The following is a 23360-nucleotide window of genomic DNA, read 5'->3' as shown; positions in this document are numbered from 1 at the left end:
ATGAGTTTTAGGAAATGTGTACAATCTAATAGCTGCTCCCTCTGCCCTGTCCGTGCCCCCGTTGTGAGTCCAGGTTCCTAATGAAGCCGGAGCTGGGATTCATCTGCCTTCAATTGGAGCGTATTACCTGAGAGCGGGGAAATGTACCCCCTGTCGCTCCCGCTTCATCACTTTCATTTACTGCCATTACCGCCCGGCCTGCGTCCTTCTCCTGTCTTTTGCTTCGCTCATTCCTTACGCACATGGTGACATCCTCGATGACCACCTGCTTTGGTTTCTATTTCCAGCTCCGTCTTGTTCTCCGTCTGACTGTATCTTCTCTTCGTGCTTCCCCTTCCATACTTTATCCCTATTATAAAGTTCCTTTGATCGGCAGCAGACGTGGTATTCTGAAACCTCTCTTCCCTCTGGTTTTGATTGGTTCTGTCAGCTATTTGAAAACACACTCTCACTTCTCGTTCTCTATTTGTGACAACTCGGCTGCAGGGAGTCTGACAGGAGACTGACAGATGCTTTCCACAGAACACGAGGAGGAAGTCATTACTAAGACTGGTGTGACGTTGGCCTCCTCATTAACTGACATACTAAAGGTACAGGCATTACAACAAAGACATTAAATACATTTTCAGCTCAGGTTCTGAATTCACAAAGGAGCTTAACGACCCCAACATATACAGTGGGGCAAAAAAGTATTTAGTCAGCCACCAATTGTGCAAGTTCTCCCATTTAAAGAGATGAGAGAGGCCTGACATTTTCATCAAAATTGTAGACCTGCACCAGGCTGGGAGAAGTGAATCTGCAATAGGTAAGCAGCTTGGTGTGAAGAAATCCACTGTGGGAGCAATTATTAGAAAATGGAAGACTTACAAGACCACTGCTAATCTCCCTCGATCTGGGGCTCCACGCAAGATCTCACCCCGTGGGGTCAAAATGATCACAAGAACGGTGAGCAAAAATCCCAGAACCACACGGGGGGACCTAGTGAATGACCTGCAGAGAGCTGGGACCAAAGTAACAGAGGCTACCATCAGTAACACACTACGCCGCCAGGGACTTAAATCCTGCAGTTCCAGACGTGTCCCCCTGCTTAAGCCAGTACATGTCCAGGCCCGTCTGAAGTTTGCTAGAGGGCATTTGGATGATCCAGAAGAGGATTGGGAGAATGTCATATGGTCAGATGAAACCAAAATAGAACTTTTTGGTAAAAACTCAAGTCGTCGTGTTTGGAGGAGAAAGAATGCAGAGTTGCCTCCAAAGAACACCATACCTACTGTGAAGCATGGGGGTGGAAACATCATGCTTTGGGGCTGTTTTTCTGCAAAGGGACCAGGACGACTGATCCGTGTAAAGGAAAGAATGAATGGGGCCATGTATCGTGAGATTTTGAGTGAAAACCTCCTTCCATCATCAAGGGCACTGAAGATGAAGCGTGGCTGGGTCTTTCAGCATGACAATGATCCCAAACACACCGCCAGGGCAACGAAGGAGTGGCTTCGTAAGAAGCATTTCAAGGTCCTGGAGTGGCCTAGCCAGTCTCCAGATCTCAACCCCATAGAAAATCTTTGGAGGGAGTTGAAAGTCCGTGTTGCCCAGCGACAGCCCCAAAACATCACTGCTTTAGAGGAGATCTGCATGGAGGAATGGGCCAAAATACCAGCAACAGTGTGTGGAAACCTTGTGAAGACTTACAGAAAACGTTTGACCTCTGTCATTGCCAACAAAGGGTATATAACAAAGTATTGAGATGAACTTTTGTTATTGACCAAATACTTATTTTCCACAATCATTTGAAAATAAATTCTTTAAAAATCCTACAATGTGATTTCCTGGATTTTTTTTCTCATTCTGTCTCTCATAGTTGAGGTATACCTATGATAAAAATTACAGGCCTCTCTCCTCTTTTTAAATGGGAGAACTTGCACAATTGGTGGCTGACTAAATACTTTTTTGCCCCACTGTATTTTTTACTCTGGGTTTTATGTTTATTATTATTATGGTTTTAATTATTTTAAGTCAACATTTACCACATATTTATTTTTATTAGTGTTTAATTGATTTATATTTAATTACCTTTGTTGGATTAAATGTATTTATTTATTTTATATGAATTTATTGCATTTATGTGACTTTAAATACCAATAGAAATACCTTAAGAATTACTTAAAGATTGAGGTATATATTTAACAGAAATGGAAATGTGTACAAAAGCCTTTAACAGCAAACATTCCTGCAGCAAATTGAAAAATGTTAACCACGTTCTGCTTATGTACGCCATTAATACAACACAAAGCACGCACCAATAATTGCAATTAAAGTAAATGCAACATTTAAACGAGATGTGTTCTGTACTGGGTAAACTGAGGCTCTATAATTGGGTATCGTGTGTAAACGACAACAGTTGTTGCTTTCAGGAATCACTGTCCGCCTCGTGAAATGAGTCACTAACAGGTGTGTGCTGAATACTTCCATATTGATTATTCTGAACACACTGCCATCGCTCATCATTCACGGCTGTTTGGTTGCTATTGATTACAACACACCCACTGCCTTTAGAAATACTAGCGACTGTAGCCAAAGTGTGTGTGTGTGTGTGTGTGTGTGTGTGTGTGTGTGTGTGTGTGTGTGTGTGTGTGTGTGTGTGTGTGGAAGAAACAGAGTGTAAACATCCCCTGTAGGCAGTGAGGATGCAGCTAGGAGCCTTTCTGTGTCTGAAGACTTCAAAATATCCATCTGTTAGAGTCCTAACTCAGCGAGCGTGTGTGTGAGTGCGATCTCTCATCTTTGATTGTGAACTTCATAACGTGCCTGCGCGTGCAAAATGGAGATTGTCAAATCCAGACATAATGAAGAGAGCTCGGTGTAATGGAGAGCTCTCCTGATTATCAACGATGGATGATTTTTATTAACCCTACCGCCCCAAACACGAACAGACTGAGCGTTAAGATACTTTACATCTCATTATAGAGGCAGTGCAATGTGTGTGAGGGAGTTTATTGCACAGGTAATAAAAACAGAAGAGCTCTTCATGAACGTCCAAAGGTTCATAACCCTCTTTCCTTCTTTGTGATTGACTTATTAAAAGCTTCACTCATTTTTGCAAAATCTACTTCTTCATATTTTTTATTTATTTACCACCTCTATAGAAACCCGTCTGAAAATCAGCTGATCAGATTTTGGTCCCTTTGTGATGTCACAATGTTTTTTGGTGTTGTGCAACCATTAGCCAATAACCAACCAAGGTAAGCCCCGCCCACCTCATCACCTGAATCTCCTCCTAGGGCACCATTGTGTTTCTTTAAACCAATCACATCACAGAGGGGCGTGGCCAGCAGCAGCTCATTAGCATTTAAAGCTACAGACACAGAATCAGCACTTTTGGAGACAATGAGCTGTTTGGTGTTTCAGCCAATCAGAGACAGGTTTTGTATATATCTGATATTGTTGAGAAAGAGTCTGCACTGTTTCTCTCTCATTACTACAACTGTTGCCGCTGTGACACAACCATTTAGCTACAGCCTCTCAGAGCTGCTAGCATTGCTGACTCTCCCTCGCTGTAATCAAATACATAAAGGGACAGAGCCGACATCAGCATGATTATCCCCCGTCATTATACAGCTTTCCGCCTGACGACAAGCCAGGAGGGGGTTGAAGCACAGAGCGCCCCGGGGGGGGGGGGAACACACACCTGAGACACGGCAATGCTTCAGCGCTAATCTGTGCTGTCAAACATACACAGGCACAGATACACAAACACAGGGGAGTTGACAGTCTCCCTGCAGCTCAGAGACATGTACACTAATGCTCACACTCTTAGATATGCACAAAACATGCGTGCACAACCACAAAGGGAAATAGGGAGATGGTGTATGAACCAAATAAAGGCCCGAAGGAGGGATGAGGAGAGGGAGATCATTGGAGTTATCCAGCACCAAAGATACCAATAAAAAGGTGGTTTGATTTAAATAAATACCACAAATGCAACCACTAGGACAATATGAGTAACACATCTCTGAACTCTGCTTACAGTTTTTAGTTTTATTCATTTATTCATTTTAATAAATTGGACACATTTTTTTCACAACTGCTAACGTTTACTTATTTTATTTGATGTATTTTTTGCCAATAATTCCTCTCGGTTTATATAGTATTTTTAAATGTATTCATACATTTTATTGTATATTTTTAATTATTTTTCCAGGAACAGATACGTTTATATATGTTGACTTTTTTTATTATTCTTATTTCTTTATATTGCACATACTCACTCTTTGTTCATATCTTTAATTTATATATTTTATTATGTATTTTTTATTCATTTTCCAGGAACAGATGTGTTTATATGTTGACTTATCTTTTTATTTACATTCTTAATTGGACAAATTATTTTCTACTCTAATTTCTAACGAGTATTTATTCTATTTGATATATTTGTTGCACTTCCTCTCTATGATTGTATATTATTAGATTATTTATTTATATATTTTATGATATTCTTTCCTTTAAATAATCACCTATGGCAAACATGGACACAAGGAAATAAATCCATGTTTTAAACTGCATGAGTGTAATTGGGTACTTTCCACCCTTATACATTGACACTGATAAAAATCATTACTTAAAGCATAAACAAGAAACTCTAATTGGAGGATGTTAGAAACCGATCGATTGCAAAGTCTTTAAGATATTGAATAATGGATTTTAGAAATGACAAAGTACACCTCTGGGGTCTGATAGGAGTCAGGTTTATTGAGATTGTATACCTCTCATTTACTATACAAGAAAATGGCCTTATTATAGGATCTTTCTCTCAGCTGTGAAGCAGATGCACTACAGTATTACGTCTGATAAGGCTGAGCAGAGGGAGGAGAAACAAGGTAGAATAAATAGCTCTACATCTCTGTTTTTGTAAGATGTGTTTTGGCTTCTGTCCTCATAGTAAGCCCTCCAGGTCACACTTCATTTATACTTTTAATAAATCCCTGACATTCGTGCAACAATTGGCAACTGAGACGTACATACACCCGTTTCCCTGCAGATCTAATTGTAGTCTATTCTTAAAACAGTGTAGGTGTAGCTGTGGAAAGACAGTCTGACACTTTTAAAGAATTATTTTAAAGAGGAAACACGTGAGATGTGTCATTTGTTATGAAAAATACCGCTGAATGTTTCCTGAATAAGCACCCTGAACGATGCCTACAGTAATGAGCCGTGCTGTCGTACTGTTTTATTGGCCCTTCTTTGTGCCGTTTAGACCTCTTTATAGATTAGAAATGAAGCGTGGGTGGTGCTGGTGGCAGCTCGGTTTATACATGTCCACGTGATGCGCAGGGGCTCAGGCTATAACCTGATTAGGACAGAGCCAGGACCTACTCAATTAATAGGAGCAATTCAGTGGTGGACACAGCTGTTGCTGTTCCTAGGAAGCACAGCAGCAAATGAACATTGATTGCGCCGTGCGTGAGGTCCGTGTTTCGGAGGACTCGTTCTTCCCGGAGTTTCCACCACGCCGTAATTCTTTACTTATTAACAAATTCAAAGTAATGATTCTAACGAGACCTCGGTGTGACGCCACTGATTGCATGATTGAAGGAAATAAACATAACTTAACAGCAGGGGGAAGTCTGTTAACAAGGGGTGTGTGTGTGTGTGTGTGTGTGTGTGTGTGTGTGTGTGTGTGTGTGTGTGTGTGTGTGTGTGTGTGTGTGTGTGTGTGTGTCTGTGTGTGTCTGTGTGTGTGTGTGTGTGTGTGTGTGTGTGTGTCTTTTTGTCATGCTGTTCTGAGAAGTGTTGGCTCAAACATTCGTCATGAGAAGGCTCTATAAATAATAAGTTCTCAACGTGTATGACTCATGTAAAGTGTGTGTGTGTGTGTGTGTGTGTGTGTGTGTGTGTGTGTGTGTGTGTGTGTGTGTGTGTGTGTGTGTGTGTGTGTGTGTGTGTGTGTGTCTTCTTGTTAGCATAGCTCTCTTACATGACCACTTAAGTCAAGTGAGAACAAATCCAAACTTTAAACTTCCTAGTTTTGATTTGACTGATACACCTGTACAGTAAGCAGCTCTACATTACAGCGCTGCACTCTCAGATGTAAACACATTGCATCCATGATACAAATCCTGTATTTCAAAATAGTGGAGGTTATTACGTTGCCGGCACCCATTGGTTTTTGGGCTTTGAAGCCTAGAGTTTGGCATTTTGGCCGTAGCCATATTTGTTTTTGCAACCAGCAGTGACACTAGAGGCGGAGTCACTGTACCTACAACTGAACGAGACATTTTCAGGCAATCAAATGTTTCAGTGGACCTTTATAAAGTAAACAGACGCTGAGAAAGGGTTCAAGTTCTAAGACAGAAACATGGAAAGCACCATGGTAGTGACCTGTCAATCACAAGGTAGCCCCGCCCTAAAGCATACACCACTTTATGATCTATTCGACTTTAAATGGGACCATCATTTACTAAATGAACATCATTAAATATTAACAAAGACTAGTGATTAAGACTCTAAACCCGTCAGGAAACTGTTTAATGAGGTAATAAAGGAAGTGATAATAGGGTCATGTTCTCATAGACTTCTATACAATCTGCATGTGGAACATCCGATATCATTTACATCACACTGATAACATCTGATATGAAACCAAGAAACATCAGACGGTGAAAACTCAACCAAACTAAGGAAAAGATGGAGTATAAAGTAGAAAAAGGAAAACCTGGATGGGAGGAAAGTAAGTGTTCAGGTGGTTGGGGTCAGAGGATTAGGAAAGGCTCCGTAAACTCATTATCCTGCAGGTCTTTTCATTAAGAGGTGAGTGTAACTCCTGGTGGTATTTGACTAAATGGGTCGAGGGCCTCCTGAATCATTGTGTGCTCCCTTTAAGTGAGTACTCAATCGTCTCTAATTTAAGGAAACACCTAGTGCCTCTAATCTGTCTTGTAAAGCTAGGTGGAGACTTCCAGAGAAGCAGGACAACCCTTCAAGCTATTAAGGAGATGAATCCTATGTCTTAATTGTATTTTCAGTGTCAAAAACAAACACATTCAATTTACAATTATACAAACTAAAAGCACAGCAGAAAAACCTCACATTTGAGAAGCTGGAACCAGCCGCTGTTTGTCACACAATTAACTTAAATGCACGTAAATAAAGCTTCTTGGTCAATTCCATCATACAAAAGTAATCATTTTCCACTGCTAGTATCATTAAATCAGTCACAGCAGGGGGCCAGCTCAGTTTTTAGAGACACGTGAACGAAAGATAGGTTGACTGGTCATGTTCGTACTCCACAATAAATGAAACCACTACACCACTGACCTGTAATAACTCCTGAGTACTGAAAGTCCTTCAGTATCTCTATTCCTGCTGGAGCTTCACAAATCCACGGTGAAAGCAGTCTCTTCCCCCACTGTATGACACGGTTTTATTTGCTGTAGCTGGAGCCTACTGGGGTTGCAAGCGCACACTTTCTGCTTCATCTTCTTTAGGTTGTTGTGATGAAAGTCGGGAGGTAGGTTTGTTGCGTGAGTGGATCAATAATCTGTGAGCGTAAAACACCTTCCACTAAAGGCAGAACAACATTTGAAACTGCAAAAGATTATGCAACGTCTACAACTTTCTGTCAGGCATTTGTAAATTCAGTTTGGAAACCGGTGGTTCTCAATTCTTCACGTGTTGATTTGCATTTTCCACGGTCTCCATTTTCAGATAGCACTTGATGTCCTGATGCTGATGCATCTCAAAGAAACAGCAGCAGGTGTTCAGGTGCACACAGCTGAGAGTGTGTGTGTGTGTGTGTGTGTGTGTGTGTGTGTGTGTGTGTGTGTGTGTGTGTGTGTGTGTGTGTGTGTGTGTGTGTGTGTGTGTGTGTGTGTGTGTGCCACATTTGATGGACTCAAGCACCAGAGACATCTCAAAGTGCAATGCAAACAATTCCAGATCCAAAAATCATACCGAAAAAACGACGGAGCGGCAGCACAAAGCAGCGGCAGTCTGTCAGAGATGAGAGGCTTATTAAAGTAATCATGATGGCCATTTGAATCACAATCACAACAGAAGCCTTTCTCTCACACACACACACACACACACACACACACACTAACTGGCCTCTCCATTCTCGCTCAAGAATCTGATTTAATGAGGAGCAAATATCTCAGCATTTTAAAATCACATATCTGCCACGGATAATGGAATATATTTAGACATCCGAAATTCTCCCTCCTCACAACAAAGCCATGGCATCCTCCCCACACACACGTCCAGCCCTCCCCACCCCCACAACCGATCATTTCACCCCCACCCCCTCCCACTTTGACAAGCCGAAAGGCCATGATGAATTCTTGACATGCATGCGGGTTAATTACAATGACTGCACATGAACTGTGGGAGATGTGTAATTATCGGCACCTCTCTGTGTGTGTTTCAGACGCTCAGAAGAAAAATAGCCCGGCTCAGACCACTTCAGGATCATTTCAATGATGTGGGGGCACACATGTGTGCAGGGGGTGGATGGATGTGCAAGCGTTTCCCCTGAATAATTTACACTACATGAAGATTACAGTGTTTGAGAGCTTCATACAGTCTTCATGTACGGCACACAGGAGCAGAGAGATGAGGGGAAACACCGTTTTTGATTCTTTTTCTGTGCACAGCACGTCCTCCCTTGAAACAACTCACTTTGCCTTTCAAAGTCAGATCAGTTCAATGTCAAAAGCAAGAGGCACTTTTTGCCCCTGTCAGTGTAGTTTGTGAAGGACTTGAAAAAGCCTTAAGAGCGACTCTTTGGCTGCCTGTTGTAATAATCTGTTCCGTCGTGCAGCCTGTCACACGTAACTGCGTCTGGACAAACAAACTCCCGTCACTCACGCAAAGACTAACCGCCTAACTGCAATACAAGCATCTCTCACACGCCCACCTACCCAGCATGGGTCCAAACACACACAGGCTGCTCATCGCATCTGTTCACAACACACACACACACACACACACACACACACACACACACACACACACACACACACACACACACACACACACACAGTGTTTTCTCTCTCTTTTCCCAGCTTCATTTCAACTGATATAACGGAGATCAGAATACAGCTCAGCCGAAGAGATGAGACAAAGTGGAGCCTGGTGCAGGCTGTGTGCAAAATAAACACAATATCAAAGTGCACAAAGGAACTGAAGGAAGTCTCACACATAAAACTGTAGAAGCAGTGTGCAAAGTAGGAGCTGGTAAAATCGCCTTCCATTGCATGCATCATTACACAGCCATCAGTGCAACCTATCAGAAAACCAGAATACTGTGTACTGCATGCACACTATCATAGGAGGCATTTGTGGAGCTTTCTAAATAAACAATGCCCATGTGCTTTCATTTGATGGCAGTATGGATCAACCTCTTCTTTTGCAGTTGCACAATCGCCTTTGATAGCATGCATCTACTGAAGTCACCATCACAGTGGACCATCAGTGGTCTACAGCAGAGACCTGCACACGGCGTATGGACACACATGCACACTAGGATGCATCTGTATAAGGCAGGCATATTTTTTCCCAGGGCTCTTGTGCAAGTCCTCTAAGAAACTGTGACTTTTATTCACTTTGTAGACATTTAGAGGTAGAAAGACTAATTATGTATGCAGAATGAAGTGCTCTTAAAGTTTTTAACTTAGGAGAACATTTCTGTATAGCATTCCTACATAAAAGTATGCATGAAGTATTCCATATAGTGTTAGTGTTTTGAGAAAACAGGTCGATATCCAATCTCTGTGAGTGGGTAGAGCAGATCAGCTGAGAAAAAGGCGCTCGTTTTCTACTCACGGGTGCCATCGAAGCGCGTGGCGATAGTGTCCAGGAAGGTGTTCTGCGGGGCCAGCAGCCCTCTCATCACCGGCATCCTGCTCCGGGTGGACTGACTCCTCCTGCCTCTGCGCCCCGGGGCAGAACTGGACTCCTGCCCGGACCCGAAACTAGGCAGGAAGCGGGAGGTGCCCGGTGCGCATCCCAGCCCCTGGAGAAGCGCACCGATCCGAGATACGCGCGGTGACTCCACCTTGGCACCGCGGGGGTTGTGACCATAATCAACCAAGCAGGGAGCGAGTAACAACCGTGGGATGCACCTGTGCACCTTCCAACGGGGGGTGAAAGCGGGGGGGGGGACCAATTAAAACCCGAGTGTGAGTCCGCAACAGTGCGCTGCGGAGAGGAGAGGTGGGGAGGAAGGGCACAGTGCAAGTTTGTGATGCTGGAGGAGCGTGGAGTGAATCTTATCGCTGCAAGCTCCTCCTCAACTCTCCCCCTTTCTCTCTCTCCCTCTGCCCCTCTCCTCTCTCTCTCTCTCGTTGCCACAGCTGAGAGCAGATGCAGAATCACGTGACGCCTTTCAGGTCTTGCCCTGCTATTGTCCCGTTCCAAGGGGAGGAGGAGGTGTGGGACTGTGGGACAACAAATAGATGCTGCTCCGGAGACCACCGGTCTTCCCCCTGATGGGAACGGCTCTTTGTTTGAGAATTTTAAAAAGCGTTGAAAGAGTCTTCACCTTCTTTCAAAATCGATTTATCGATTAATCAGAAAATCCCACTTTCTTGAGTAGTGTCCATTCAATTCCTGGAGTTTTATAGAGCCAACCATGCAAGAACTAGGAGTTAATAGAATGATTTTAAGAGTAATATAAGATATGAGAAGCAGAGCTGCTCCTCTCCTCAGGACCTCATGGTCTCACACTGCTGGAGATCTCTGTTCATCCTCATTGCTCAGGCAGGTGCTGCCCCCTACTGGTTACCCAGAGCCATGTAAACGCACCTTTCACTTTTTCTGTTATACTAAAAGTGACTTTAGTTTAAAGTTCTTCATGTCATTTCATAAACTTTTGATCTTAGAAAATCCCCAAACATAGCTTTTTTTAAAATCAGACTGAAAGGCATAATGTTGTCACACACAGATGGACTGCTGCATGTCTGTAGAGCATGTTGACAACCCTCACTTGCCCACTGTATTACAGCACATAGCACCTGTGCAGGAAACCATCAATGCATATCCAATGCATCCAAACAGCTGTGATAAGAAGCAGAGGAGGGTGTCACACTCACCTGTTGCAGTCCACAGTACCGCACCATAAGAGCTGCTTTCCCACAGGTTCTATGGTCAACAGGTTCTCTGTCATGGCTCAGTCAGCTTCTTTTTCCAGTCATTTTAAGGAGCTGCTTTCCAAGAAATCCGCAGGTGCTAACACTGCAACACGTTCCTGATTCTGTTTTCAATCCGAATTAAGTCGAAAAAAGTGCATCATAACTTCCCTTAATATGTACTCACTGTAGAGTTTTGAAGTTACTGTCGATGGTTGTCAACTCTGCAGTGTTTTGAACACGTGACCAAACATTTCAAAGATGCGCACATGTTCTCGTTTGTCAATTTCCGGTTTTGTTTTTTTTAGACCTTCCGGTCTTTATTACAGGTCTTGCGTTATGTAACTTTACAGATCCACTAAAGGTACATCATGTTTTCGTACTCCATTGAAAGCCTTACTTCTAGATTTAGTAGGTAGGTAGGTAGGTAGGTAGGTGGGTAGGTAGGTAGGTAGGTAGGTAGGTAGGTAGGTAGGTACCAATCTGATCTTAGAAAATTGCAGTAGATTTAATTAGCAAACACTATATAAAGGAGTTAATATAAGCGCAAACATTTAGCTTATAATGCTTCCTCACTTTGACTAAAGGAAGATCTGAAATGGAGGACTTGTTCTTAGTGTGTTATTGGATCTGCATAATTTCCTGCCACTGGCAATGTTCATTATCATTTAAATGAACCACTTGAATCTCTACCAACTTTATTTGTCCCTGAAGAGCAATTGGTTTTGTTGCATAGGGTGTCACATTACACACACATAAACACATTAGTCAGATCAACACAGACTTAGCAGCACTGCATCAATAAACAAGCATAATCATGCAGCAGCAACAACAACAACAACAACAACAACAACATGATTACTCTCCTGTCATCCCCCTTCATGAGAGCACGACCGGTATTGCATTGTAATCAGGATCAAAATGCTTCAAAAAAAGAATGGTAGCCAGGGACAACAACCAATCAAAGAGCAGGATGAAGATACACATGACAGTCAAAATGTGACAATAGAGAGGGACAGAAGGACACATGGACATGGGGAAACAACCCTCCGTTCCTTTAGCAGAGGATGGTAATGGTTGGGAGGATGAATGAGTGTTTGTATCTGTCATTTAGAGGTAGTTGAAGAGTCTGCCACCTACAGGTAGGGGCTGAATGGTGCAGAAAGCTGATCATAAATCCACTAACAGCTGGAATTGAGACGCACTGCCCTCTAGTGTTGTGGCATCCTGCCTGGTTCTGTCTGCAAACTGCAACAGGTCAACAACGTGTTTGATTTGGTGCAGAAGTTAATGGTTTATCAGTTTCTGAAGCAACTTCATTGCCGGGAAAGTTTCATGGTCTAGATCCACAGTGGGGGGTTGGGGCCAAATCTTTGCCTTGGGGCCCCAAAACAGGTTTATCTTGCCACGCATCAGAGAGGTCTCTAAGGTGTGGTCTCCCCTTCATCCGCCAGAGTGAATACACACTATACTCATGAACCATTGAAACCAGACCAGAAACTGTATACTTTGTTCTGAGCGCTGGTATACCAAATAAATAAAAACATATGGTGTGTTGTGTCCCCACAGAACGTGAAGTAAATAAGGTTTATTTGTAATGTTTTTGGGGGTCAAACCCATAACAGTACTGGGATAAAGGCCATGGTTTTATATCTTTGCATAGAAGATAGCTATTTATGTTTTATCCAGATGTCTTGTCCTTGCTTCTTAGCTGTATGTCTCTTTCTTAAAAGTAAACTGAGAGGAATGGAAAACCATGAACATAATGTGTATTTGTCCAATATATTATATATAGCATATGTTTTAGTAGACAATTCAATAATTATCAAAGTAATAAATCAACAAATATATTAATATTAAAAGCACCATTCAAATAAAAGGTGTTCTAGGCGTGTTAGAAGGGGGGTTACATCACAGTTATTATAGATTAACAGGAATATTTTAGACATCTCTGAATCTCTCTGTCCAGCAGTGGCTCAGTAAGTATGGGCTTGGACTGGGAATCGTAGGGTCGCCGGTTCAAGTCCCCGAACAGAACTTAAATATGGAACTTAAATATGGACTGCTACTTGGAGAGGTCCCAGTTCACCTCCTAGGCCCTGCTGTGGTGCCCTTGAGCAAGGCACGGGACACCTCCAATCCCCACCCAGGCGCTGCACAATAGCTGCCCACTGCTCCCAGTACTAGGATGGGTTAATCAGAGGACACATTTCACTGGGTGTGTGCATGTGTGTGAGTTTCATCCTCCGATTCTGATCTCCCGTCTATGTGGCAGAGCGGTTTACCTCTGACCAATCAGCGAGCTATATTTTAGACCCCGCCCCTCTCACGGTGTGGGCTTATCTGATTGGCAGTCAGCTGTTCTTCCTCTTCCATATATTGCCGGTTGGGCAGGGACAAGGAAGACGGGTACCTGCTGCTCCTCTATTAGCCTGAACCTGACGTGTTTTCTGCTCAGTCCGGACATCATTCCGCCTCCTCACCTCTTCGTGGACCTTTAAACAAATCAAGGTAGGCATGTGTGACGTAATGACGTTTTCCTCACCGCAGAACGAAGTAGGGGCGAAGCAGCGACACAAGGAAGTGTACTGCGCTGTCTCTTACTGTGTGGACAGCCGCTGTGCGCAGAAACCGTGCAAGAAATGAGCTCAAATGTATATGGTTCAACCAAATATCGCATATGTTGGGGGGTCTGCATTGAAATGAGGGCGTGTGTGTGATACATGCATACTGACTGTGATCTTTAAGGCTCAGAGTCTTCGCAAACTCCTGCTGTTTGGGTGTGTTCACGTCACTTATTGGTGTTTCTTTTTAAGAAATGTTGTGTATCCACGGTTTGCGTTCCTGGTGGGGCCTGCCTATAGCTGTCTCTGCAAGCTGTCTCCTCCCCATCATGCGATCATCACCCTGTTTGCTTATGTAACTTTTGGGAACGTCCTGTAATTTCCCAATCCTCACCCAAAGATCTGAAATCTGCAAGTTGTAAAACTATCATAACTACACAATCAAGTGAGCATGCACAACTCAAAGGAAGCTCCATTGAAACATTCTCACAACATTTAGGGGCTCATTTTTAAGACAAAGTAGATCCTGATTTAAGTTAACTGGCATTTGTTAAACATATGCTGCTGGGTTCTGTTGGTCGGCTCACTCGGACAGATTTAAGAGGATTATGGAGTAAATCAGGGGCAGAGAATAAATGCTGAGTCATTGCCAGGCTACTCCTACTTTATGTTGGAATGAATTCATTCATTGAGTAGTGTTTTGTAGAAAGGGGCTTTTTGTCTGTGGTGTCAGGGTCACACAGTGTAATGCTTATTAGTTCTGCCTAGAACTGAGCAAAGGGTTACTACTACAGACTTCTGGCATTAATTAAGGCTTTTTTAATTGCTTTAAAGATTTACAATACTAGAAAATAGTGAAATATAGGATGACAATGAACTGTGACAAACAGCAGGTCACTGTCTCTGCCACACACTCTGAAATCTGTTCTTGAATCAGCTCGCTGTTCATTTTCTAGTTTGCTTTATTCAATTGAACAACGGTTTACTGTCTCTGAAGGGCAGTTCAGGTTCAGCATTAAAAACACGGTAAGAAATGCTTAGTAAATCAACAGAACTCTACTTTCAACCCATTTTATAAGAGACAGACTGCAGTGCGGCAACAGTGCTGGATAAACAACAAATAGGAGTAAGAAAGTTAGTAGTAGGGTGACCAAAGTGCATCGCCACCATAAAAGGGAGGGGCTAAAGTTCATGGCAGCAATTACCTGTGTGAATACCTGAGCCTGATACCTAACCCCCGTCCAGAGGGAACAATGTGGAGGTTTTTTGTTGTTTAAATGTGTTTGTTTGTTTGTTTGTTTGTTCTCCCACAGGCTGAAACATGGCTCAGAAGATCAAGGCCGGCTCTGTGGTGGAGATGCAGGGAGATGAGATGACTCGAGTCATCTGGGAGCTCATCAAGGAGAAACTCATCTTCCCGTACCTGGAGCTCGACCTGCACAGGTGTGTGTGTGTGGTGTGTGTGTGTGTGTGTGTGTGTGTGTGTGTGTGTGTCCTGAGTTAATATATCATACACAGGTTTTTACACAACGTTTTGTAATAAGTCAACAGTGAGGACATGGTGAGTTCCCGCAGGGCTGGGATTTCTAGTTTAGCTTGTTTATCCTGCACCCCCCCCCCCCACACACACACACACACCCACACCAATAGATAGTGTGAAGAGCAAGAGTATCTGATAAGCACCTCGTGAACTGTGCAGAGTTTTGCTTCATATTAAATCAGAACTCCTCTCGAAACCTTTCTAAAGTGACGTGCTTTGAAACTCAGAGCAGCGTGTATAGGGTCGCCTTAACGAGGTGTTATCTCACATACAAAGTACGGGTTGGGTACGGTGTGTAATTGCACAGTTATTATCTCACCTTCAGCATTAGAATTAAAAGCGGTGTGATAATAGTAATGATTTTGTTGCCCCTTTTTTAAAGCAAAAGTGTAAATAAATAAGCACTATTATTTTTACGACTTCATCAGGAGGAGATCAGCCACCGTCACACTGTATGAGTAGTGTTATTGAACTTGATTAATACTCTATTACCTTTTCGTTTAACCTCAACCACAATTTCTCCTGCTGAAGGACTAATACTTGTGTGTATTTGAAGCACATGTGGTATGTGTTTTACTGATTGTTTGGATTCTATTTTCTGACCTGTGAATAATGGCCCTTTACAGCCAGCATCCATTTCTTCATGACCTCACTGCTCCTTTTATCTCCCGCATGGACTTTGTTCACACATATATTATTTACACAACCTTTTTGTGTGAAGCCCCCAGTGTTCCCATCCCTCCCCAACACGTCGACCGTTACCTTCGTTTTACAGAGAGATTTCAGAGATGGGCAGTACCACAACGTTGATGATCTGTAGTGCACTTACCGGCGTAGGAAGTGCACGTTTGGTTCAATATGGTGGAATTAATGACGTGTTTCACGTATTTATCTGATGCTCTTATCATTAGTGACTTACAATAAACCAAAAACATGCAAACCCATAGCTGCAAGAAGCCTGCAAGTGCAGTCCCTTCATATAAACCCTACCAGTGCAAACCTAGCTTTGTTTAACCCTTAGTTACAACAGAATAAAACTACTTTATAAAAGGGTCATATTCTCAGTTCATCCCTTAAGTCAGAATTCACCATATCTTTTTTGAATTCAATTTAATATAATATTTAATTAAATATTCAGAATCAAAGATCAGACCAAAGTAAAGAAACTGCTGGCATTGAGACATTTATTTTAGGATATATAACCAAATATTAGTGTAATTAAAAACCTAAAACTGAAGGAAATTGTTCATTGTTGCAGACCGGTAAACATACAGTGTGTGTTCACTCAGATAAACGCTTGTTAGGGAGTATCTGAGGAACGCTTCAAACCATACACACAACCAGGTGACACATAAGAACCAACTGGGTCAAGCTCTTGTTAAACCTGAAACCCTTTTCCTATATTTTCACTTTTATCCAGTTAGTCATCACCGCTGAACGTCTTATGCCTGCTGTTGGCTCTCGGGGGAAGGGTAGAAGAGAAAGTGGGTAAAAGGTCACAGTCAGTTTCAAACAATGCCAATGGGTTCACTGGGAAGCATTTAGGCTCATACATGAAGGGAATGAGAAGCACGTTGAGCTTAGCCTAGTTTCAGTTCAAGTATACTTCCTTTCTCCACTGTTTGAGAGGTTCCAAGTGTAAAAAAAGCAGCAACCTTTGCAGTAATCTTGGAACAGGGCCAGTAGCCGTGGCACAATTGGTCCCTTGTTTCCTCTGCCTTTGTGTTGCTGGCTGGTTTTGTAGATTTCCTCCTCACTTAGGCGAGTAACAGGCATAACAAGACGAGCAGAGACGACAGTTCTGTGCAGAGAGTGGGAAACCTGTGTCAGGGCTTCCAAGAAATATAAGTAGCCCAGATAGGGGAGAATAAAACCCTGGCAGAGTTGTTCCTCTCTTTCGCTATTCTTTAATGTCGCTCCTGTCCTTTGACACAGTTTCCCATCACAGCCATTACACTGTGACATCCACAGGCTAGCTGCAAGCTAATTAAAACAGAAACAGAACGCTCTCTTTTACAGAGCTGTGTGCAAATGAGGCGTTAATGATCTATGTCCTTCTTGGAAACAGAGTGTTTCTGTTTTATGGTGTCCCATGCTTCTGCTGCTGAGATTTATCAACGGTCTCTATGTCTGATCCATTGCTTCTCCTTACATCTCCGTGTAATCTCAAACTGAAACACACTGAAAAATATGAAGCATTTAGGATCTAAAAGTGTCATCTTTTAGGAGCTGCCTTTTTAAATATGTGGTTTATTCGTAGTCTTCTCTATTTGCACTTTTATCAAATATATCCAGATCAAAATAAGGCTACTATCCACATCATCTTCGATTAATGGATCCTGAAGTTTAGCACCTTGTTTGTGTAGAAAGATGCCTTGTAAAGGTGTAGGAGATTCATCCCATTTCCAGGACATTATTGAGATTTCCTTTCCAGTAATATTGGTTCAAACTCTATTGTCTTTGTCTCTTCCTGTAAAGCTATGACCTGGGAATGGAGAGCCGCGATGCCACAGACGACCTGGTGACGGTGGAGGCGGCGGAGGCGGTCCAGCGCTACAGCGTGGGCATCAAGTGCGCCACCATCACGCCAGATGAGAAACGCGTGGAGGAGTTCAAGCTCAAGCAGATGTGGCGCTCGCCCAACGGCACCATCCGAAACATCCTGGGAGGCACCGTGTTCAGGGAGCCCATCCTCTGCAAGAACATCCCCCGCCTGGTGCCCGGCTGGACCAAGCCCATCGTCATCGGCAGGCACGCCCACGGAGATCAGGTACTTTCACGATGCTAACTTGAGGGTCAGCCTACAGATATCTTTCCTCACTGCACCACTCTGTTAAAATGCTCAACTTCACAGTGGAAATAACGGGCCAGTTGAGTTCCTCGGGGCTCCATTCAATGCCCACTTTAATTAGCTGTGATGCATCTGAGGTGTTATACTAGTTAATCAATTAGTAAAATATTAAGAGTTTTCCTTATTGAATATATTTAGTACCAGTTGAAAAGCTGGTTAATTGGATTAAGGCTTGAAGTTGTGTTTAATTAAGGGCATGAAAGCTTAGAGTGACAGGTGGGTACCGTCACAGGGGGCTATCTGCTAGCTGCCCGCCTCAGCTACACCCAAGAACCACATCTTTGCATGTTTTTGGATAAGACGGGAGTTGGGCGATACAAAGATGGCAAAAGCTGTAGACACGCACCCCACAAACGTATGCATCTCATATTTTATACTTTCTGCAATTTCTGCATCCTGGAAAATGCCTGTCAGGGTGACATACACAACCCTTCATACATTGCCTAGAGTTGAATTACTCTTCGAAGTGTCAGCTTTGACACATTCATTTCTGTGCATCAGCCTCACATGAGGTGGATATAATCCTCATGTGAAGGGAACAACAACTGCAGGACTACAGCTTACAGTTGCACTATTTCCTTCCTTACACCCCTTTCATTTCCTTTCCTTTTCATATCCTAATTATATTGTCTGATAAGCTTTCAGCTTTTGTGCATATGCCAGAAAAAGCCTTTCAATCTCTCTTTTGAAAGGAGCAACTGTCACTGTGTAGCAATCATGTGGGAGTCTTTATCTGTGTGCAGATAACCACCAACTACCTTATTATCTGACGGAACCACCACTGTCACTGAAGCATGATTCCTAACCAAACGCTCTGTCACAAGCTGACTGCTGGCTGGCTGTCAACGCACGTATGAGATAATGTTGTATTGAGACATTGCCGTGTTGTCAGGAGCGGCTTAGTCAATAATTGTATTGCCTCAGCAGCCGTCCTTTGGACCATAATGTTCTGCAGCCCAGACGAGTTGCAGCAATCCCAGATATACATCGTACTGTAGATTGTTGCGCTGTGCCAAAGTCAACGGCTCTACACTTAGGTGAGAGTAATGCAGGTGAAGTGTCAAATAGCTTCTATAATATCCTCTGGATGTCAGAGGAATGCCTGTTATAGCCTCTGCTGACTGCCTGGAGCTGCAGAGTGTTTATGGCTCTTTGTTATTTTGTAACTTTGAGCCAGCAATCATTTATAGGAAAGAGTTCATTCATACATTTTAAAAGCTGTCTAAAAGTCATAAACAAGGCACTTCCAGAGCCCAAAAATACCAGCAAAGCTAACTCCTATTAGTCCGAACAACTGCTGGAGACATGTGTTAGACACCCTGAGAAACATCTGCCACCATAATGGTACCAAAGACCCAGAAGTGGTCGTCCTTCGTGCTCGTTATTCTCCTGTGATGACTGAAATCATGCTGGGAGTCTGTGGCGCAGTGGGATAGTGGACTTCTCTTCTGATCAGGGGAGAGCAGTCCCAGTTCCAGTCCTACTGCAGTCAGCATGTTGCACCTTGAACACCAGTTTCAAACCTGTTCCCTGACCCTAACCTTTCCAGTAAAACTGTCTCATGTGAGGCAAACAACAAAGGGATGTATGGTACGACTCATTTAATCATTAAGCTTAAAAACAATGACTTTTGTTTATATAAAATGATGTTAGCCATATTACCCAAAACTAGAGACGGACAAGATCTATTTGTTCCCATTACTTAAGGGGACTGCTATTAAATGCATCACAACGAGAGAGCTAAAAACCAAAACCCCAATCTAGGAATTTAATTTGGAGTCCTGCATGAGTCTGATGGTAGTCTGAATCTCGTTCCCTCGAGTCTACCTCGTCTGCTCCTCTGAGAAACCTTTAAATTAAGCTCTAAAGATAAAGATGGAAACTGAAATGATGTAAAACTGTACAGCATGTATTTTGGTTTTCTAACCCATAGCTTTCTCCATGTCCTTCCCGCAGTACAAAGCTACAGACTTCGTGGTGGCCGGTCCTGGGAAAGTGGAGATGACCTACACCCCCAAAGGCGGAGAGCCAGTTAAATATGTCATCCATGAGTTTGAGGGTAAGAACCAGCTGATGTACGAGCATGCATCCTTAATCACAATTAAGTCAAGATAGTGTTGCATGTGAATGAACAAACTGAGTGTGTGTTTTCAGGCACAGGGGGAGTAGCGATGGGGATGTACAACACGGATAAATCCATCAGGGACTTCGCCCACAGCTCCTTCCAGATGGCTCTGTTGAAAGGCTGGGCGGTGTACCTCAGCACCAAGAACACCATCCTGAAGAAGTACGACGGCCGATTCAAGGACATCTTCCAGGAGATCTACGAGAAGTAAGGAGCGCACGCACGGTGACTCAAGTACACACACCTTTTGAAACAAGACTAAGACCTGCTTTTGTCTCCTGTATTCAGGGAGTACCACACTCAGTTTGAGGCCAAAGGCATCTGGTACGAGCACCGGCTGATCGACGACATGGTGGCTCAGGCCATGAAGTCTGATGGAGGCTTCATCTGGGCCTGCAAGAACTACGACGGAGACGTGCAGTCCGACTCTGTGGCACAAGGTGGGTGAAAACAAATGAGGCATCAGTGTGGAAGTCTGTCAGCGTGAGAGAAGAGCTGCTCACACCTGCTGCTCCAAAATAAGGAGAGGAGGAACTACCTTCATGTGAGATTTTGGAGTCGAAATGTGGATGTTGCGTTCAAATGCTTCCCTCTGTGTCACCAAGTTCTGAGGGTCCATCAGAGAATGCAAAGAGCAAATCATATCACCCACAGTGCAAGTTTTTCTTTCAAAATATGTAAAACAACTGCATTTAAGACAAATGTTGCAGCTTTTTCTTCTATAGCATGTCAGATAAGTTTCTTTAGAGTTGGATTTAATTTGTCCAGTAACCTGCAGACCTTTTGATTCTAAGATCAGTGACTCTGAGGGAAGGTCTTGTAACTTATTGTCGTTTTGAAGGAAGTCGAAATGACTATGAATGATTAGTTATGCATATAATAATAATCAGCCAATTAATTGCAATAGGTGCATCTCTAGAAACCCTTCCCCATCAGGAGTTAAGGACTACAGTGTGTATAACATCTCTAATAATAATCTGACTCCTCCAAAAACAAATAGTTCAATTTAGAAATGCTGATTTGTTGCCGTCTTTATTGAGAGATGTTCTGATGGCAACGTGTTTTTGTTCGACTGTGTTTCAGGCTACGGCTCTCTGGGTATGATGACCAGTGTGCTCATCTGTCCTGATGGACGCACCGTGGAGTCTGAGGCGGCGCACGGCACCGTCACCCGCCACTACAGACAACACCAGCAGGGGAAGGAGACCTCCACCAACCCCATCGGTACGAAAGACTTCACCTAAACATAACCCTTAAAACAAATGGGTTATGTAGTATACTCTAAAATGTCCTTAAACTTGTGGTTTTGTCGTCCCACAGCCTCCATCTTTGCGTGGACGCGGGGCCTGCTGCACCGGGCGAAGCTGGACAACAACACAGAGCTGCGGGTCTTCTCTGAGGCGCTGGAGGCCGTCTGCGTGGAGACCATCGAGGCCGGGTTCATGACCAAGGATCTGGCCATCTGCATTAAGGGTCTCGCAAGGTGAGTCTGTCCTTCATCAGACACGCTGCTCCGCTGTTTATAAGGAAGGATTTCAGCCACCATTGTACCCTCACTCAACCCTCTCCTTGTTCTCCTTGCAGCGTGACTCGTGCTGACTACTTGAACACCTTTGAGTTCCTGGACAAGCTGGCAGAGAACCTGAAGATAAAGCTGGCTAACCCACCCAAACTGTGATCTCCCTACACACGCATACCCCCCCCACACACACACACACACACACACACACACACACACACATACAAACACAGGAGGTAACACTGGAGACGAAGAGAGATCTAGAGACTGATGGAGCAGGGAGCCTGGTCCAGGAGGAAGAGGACTTTACTGTAAGGCCTTGATCTCTAGTAGACAGTAAAAAACCCTGTAGACATTAGGACGGTCACCGGGTGATTGACCCAGTGTCTTTGTTTACCCAGAATGCACTAGGTCCCCTGTGTGTGTTGATCTGTGTGAGGGAGCCTCTCCACCCTCACTGCCTTACTCGTGTTGTGTCAAAGTCATCGGTTCATTCTCATCCGTCGTGCAGTGTTTTAACGATGTATCGAGCAGCGCTTTGGGCCATGAAGCCCTCAGCGTGGTCGTGAAGAGGCTGTGCACACCGGGAAGTTTTGCTGTTTTGCAGCACAAACATTTTGGACGGTGACAGATTCACTGCTTTTAGATTTTATACCGCGATTAACTTCACCAGTCAGTCGTTGGCGGGGTATTTATTTGTCCTTCCTGTGTGTGCCCATCCGTCCAGTATGTCCATAACCTGCCAAATGAATCATCCTCATCTGTTGGTTTGCTATCAAACTGACGCCTGTATAGTCAGTAACTCTTAATAAATGAGTTTTTGAAGAAGTATGTCTCAGTTCATTTATTGTCCCAGATTAAATGAGCATTTGTTTTATCTTTATCATTGTCGTTCAAACTGTTTAACACCCGCAAAATCTGTATTTTACACCAAAAAAGGCTGCATTTTCTTAGCATTTATGCCTCAGAATTCACATACAGTATTTAATCATGTTACCAGAAGTCTTTTTCTTCCATCTGCCTTTAGTTTAGATGTAAAAAAAAAGTGGAATTACTACATAAACAACGACCACAAAGACTCACTATATCGTTTATATTAACATCAATGGACTTGTAGAAAAGCAGTAATCGTTCAGGCCGTTACCGTACCCTGTATTTATGTGTGTATGAGGACGGAGGGATGGATAATTGAACAGGGAATTACTATCTGTTGCACAACTACAAAACAATGTGATTAAAAAGTCAATTAATTTTGAGTAAATAACTTAATTAGTTCAAATAGATCTCAACATAATAACCTCTCAATGGGATGTATAAAACATAGGGTTAGTATGGGTGTAGTGAAACGTATAGCTGGTCGTTTCATATTAAATATGAACATGAGCACAAGGATTGAAGATCTTAGCCTCCCTACAACAACTCTCATTAAATACTAATCAAATCCACTGGGTAGAACATAACAATTTTAGCCATAAAACAATGCAAGGGCTAACATATATTAAAACTAATGGAGGAATATTAAATTGTGGTAGTGCTGTTGTAAATGCATCTACTGAATGTGGACATACACAAAAAAATATTAGAAAGACAAGAAACTTGTGAATAATGAATTAGAGAGTCGACATCTTTTCCTTTAATAAC

The 23360-nt window shown here is 43.1% G+C and overlaps 2 protein-coding genes across 2 annotated transcripts in view; one reads left to right on the top strand and one right to left on the bottom strand.

The window, feature by feature from the left end:
• Positions 1-9948, bottom strand: part of kcnh3 (potassium voltage-gated channel, subfamily H (eag-related), member 3) — a 138366-nt gene extending 128418 nt beyond the window's left edge. Inside the window, exon 1 of the mRNA XM_063888740.1 lies at positions 9817-9948. Within this exon, the coding sequence (XP_063744810.1) occupies positions 9817-9892 (76 nt within the window). The 5' untranslated portion in view covers positions 9893-9948. The remainder of the gene's footprint in view (positions 1-9816) is intronic.
• A 3550-nt stretch (positions 9949-13498) lies between these two features.
• idh1 (isocitrate dehydrogenase (NADP(+)) 1) lies at positions 13499-22547 on the top strand. Its single transcript, XM_063888506.1, has 9 exons — positions 13499-13631; positions 14998-15127; positions 17703-17994; positions 20032-20134; positions 20230-20407; positions 20489-20640; positions 21284-21424; positions 21521-21683; positions 21785-22547. Exons 2-9 carry the CDS (start codon positions 15006-15008, stop codon positions 21876-21878), a joined length of 1245 nt encoding a protein of 414 aa, XP_063744576.1. The 5' UTR covers positions 13499-13631; positions 14998-15005; the 3' UTR covers positions 21879-22547.
• The last annotated feature ends 813 nt before the right edge of the window (positions 22548-23360 follow it).

The sequence above is a fragment of the Eleginops maclovinus genome, chromosome 7 (genome assembly GCF_036324505.1).
Source record: "Eleginops maclovinus isolate JMC-PN-2008 ecotype Puerto Natales chromosome 7, JC_Emac_rtc_rv5, whole genome shotgun sequence".
Taxonomy (NCBI): Eukaryota; Metazoa; Chordata; class Actinopteri; order Perciformes; family Eleginopidae; genus Eleginops; species Eleginops maclovinus.
Note: the sequence above shows the minus strand (reverse complement) of the source record. Positions and strands in the feature narration are given on the sequence as shown.

Bases quoted from the DNA above. Each gene is read 5' to 3' on its own strand.
- idh1 (XM_063888506.1), top strand. From the start codon at position 15,006: ATGGCTCAGAAGATCAAGGCCGGCTCTGTGGTGGAGATGCAGGGAGAT. The intron at 20,641-21,283 runs GTGGGTGAAAAC...ACTGTGTTTCAG, and splicing joins GTCCGACTCTGTGGCACAAG to GCTACGGCTCTCTGGGTATG. The intron at 21,684-21,784 runs GTGAGTCTGTCC...TTCTCCTTGCAG, and splicing joins TGCATTAAGGGTCTCGCAAG to CGTGACTCGTGCTGACTACT.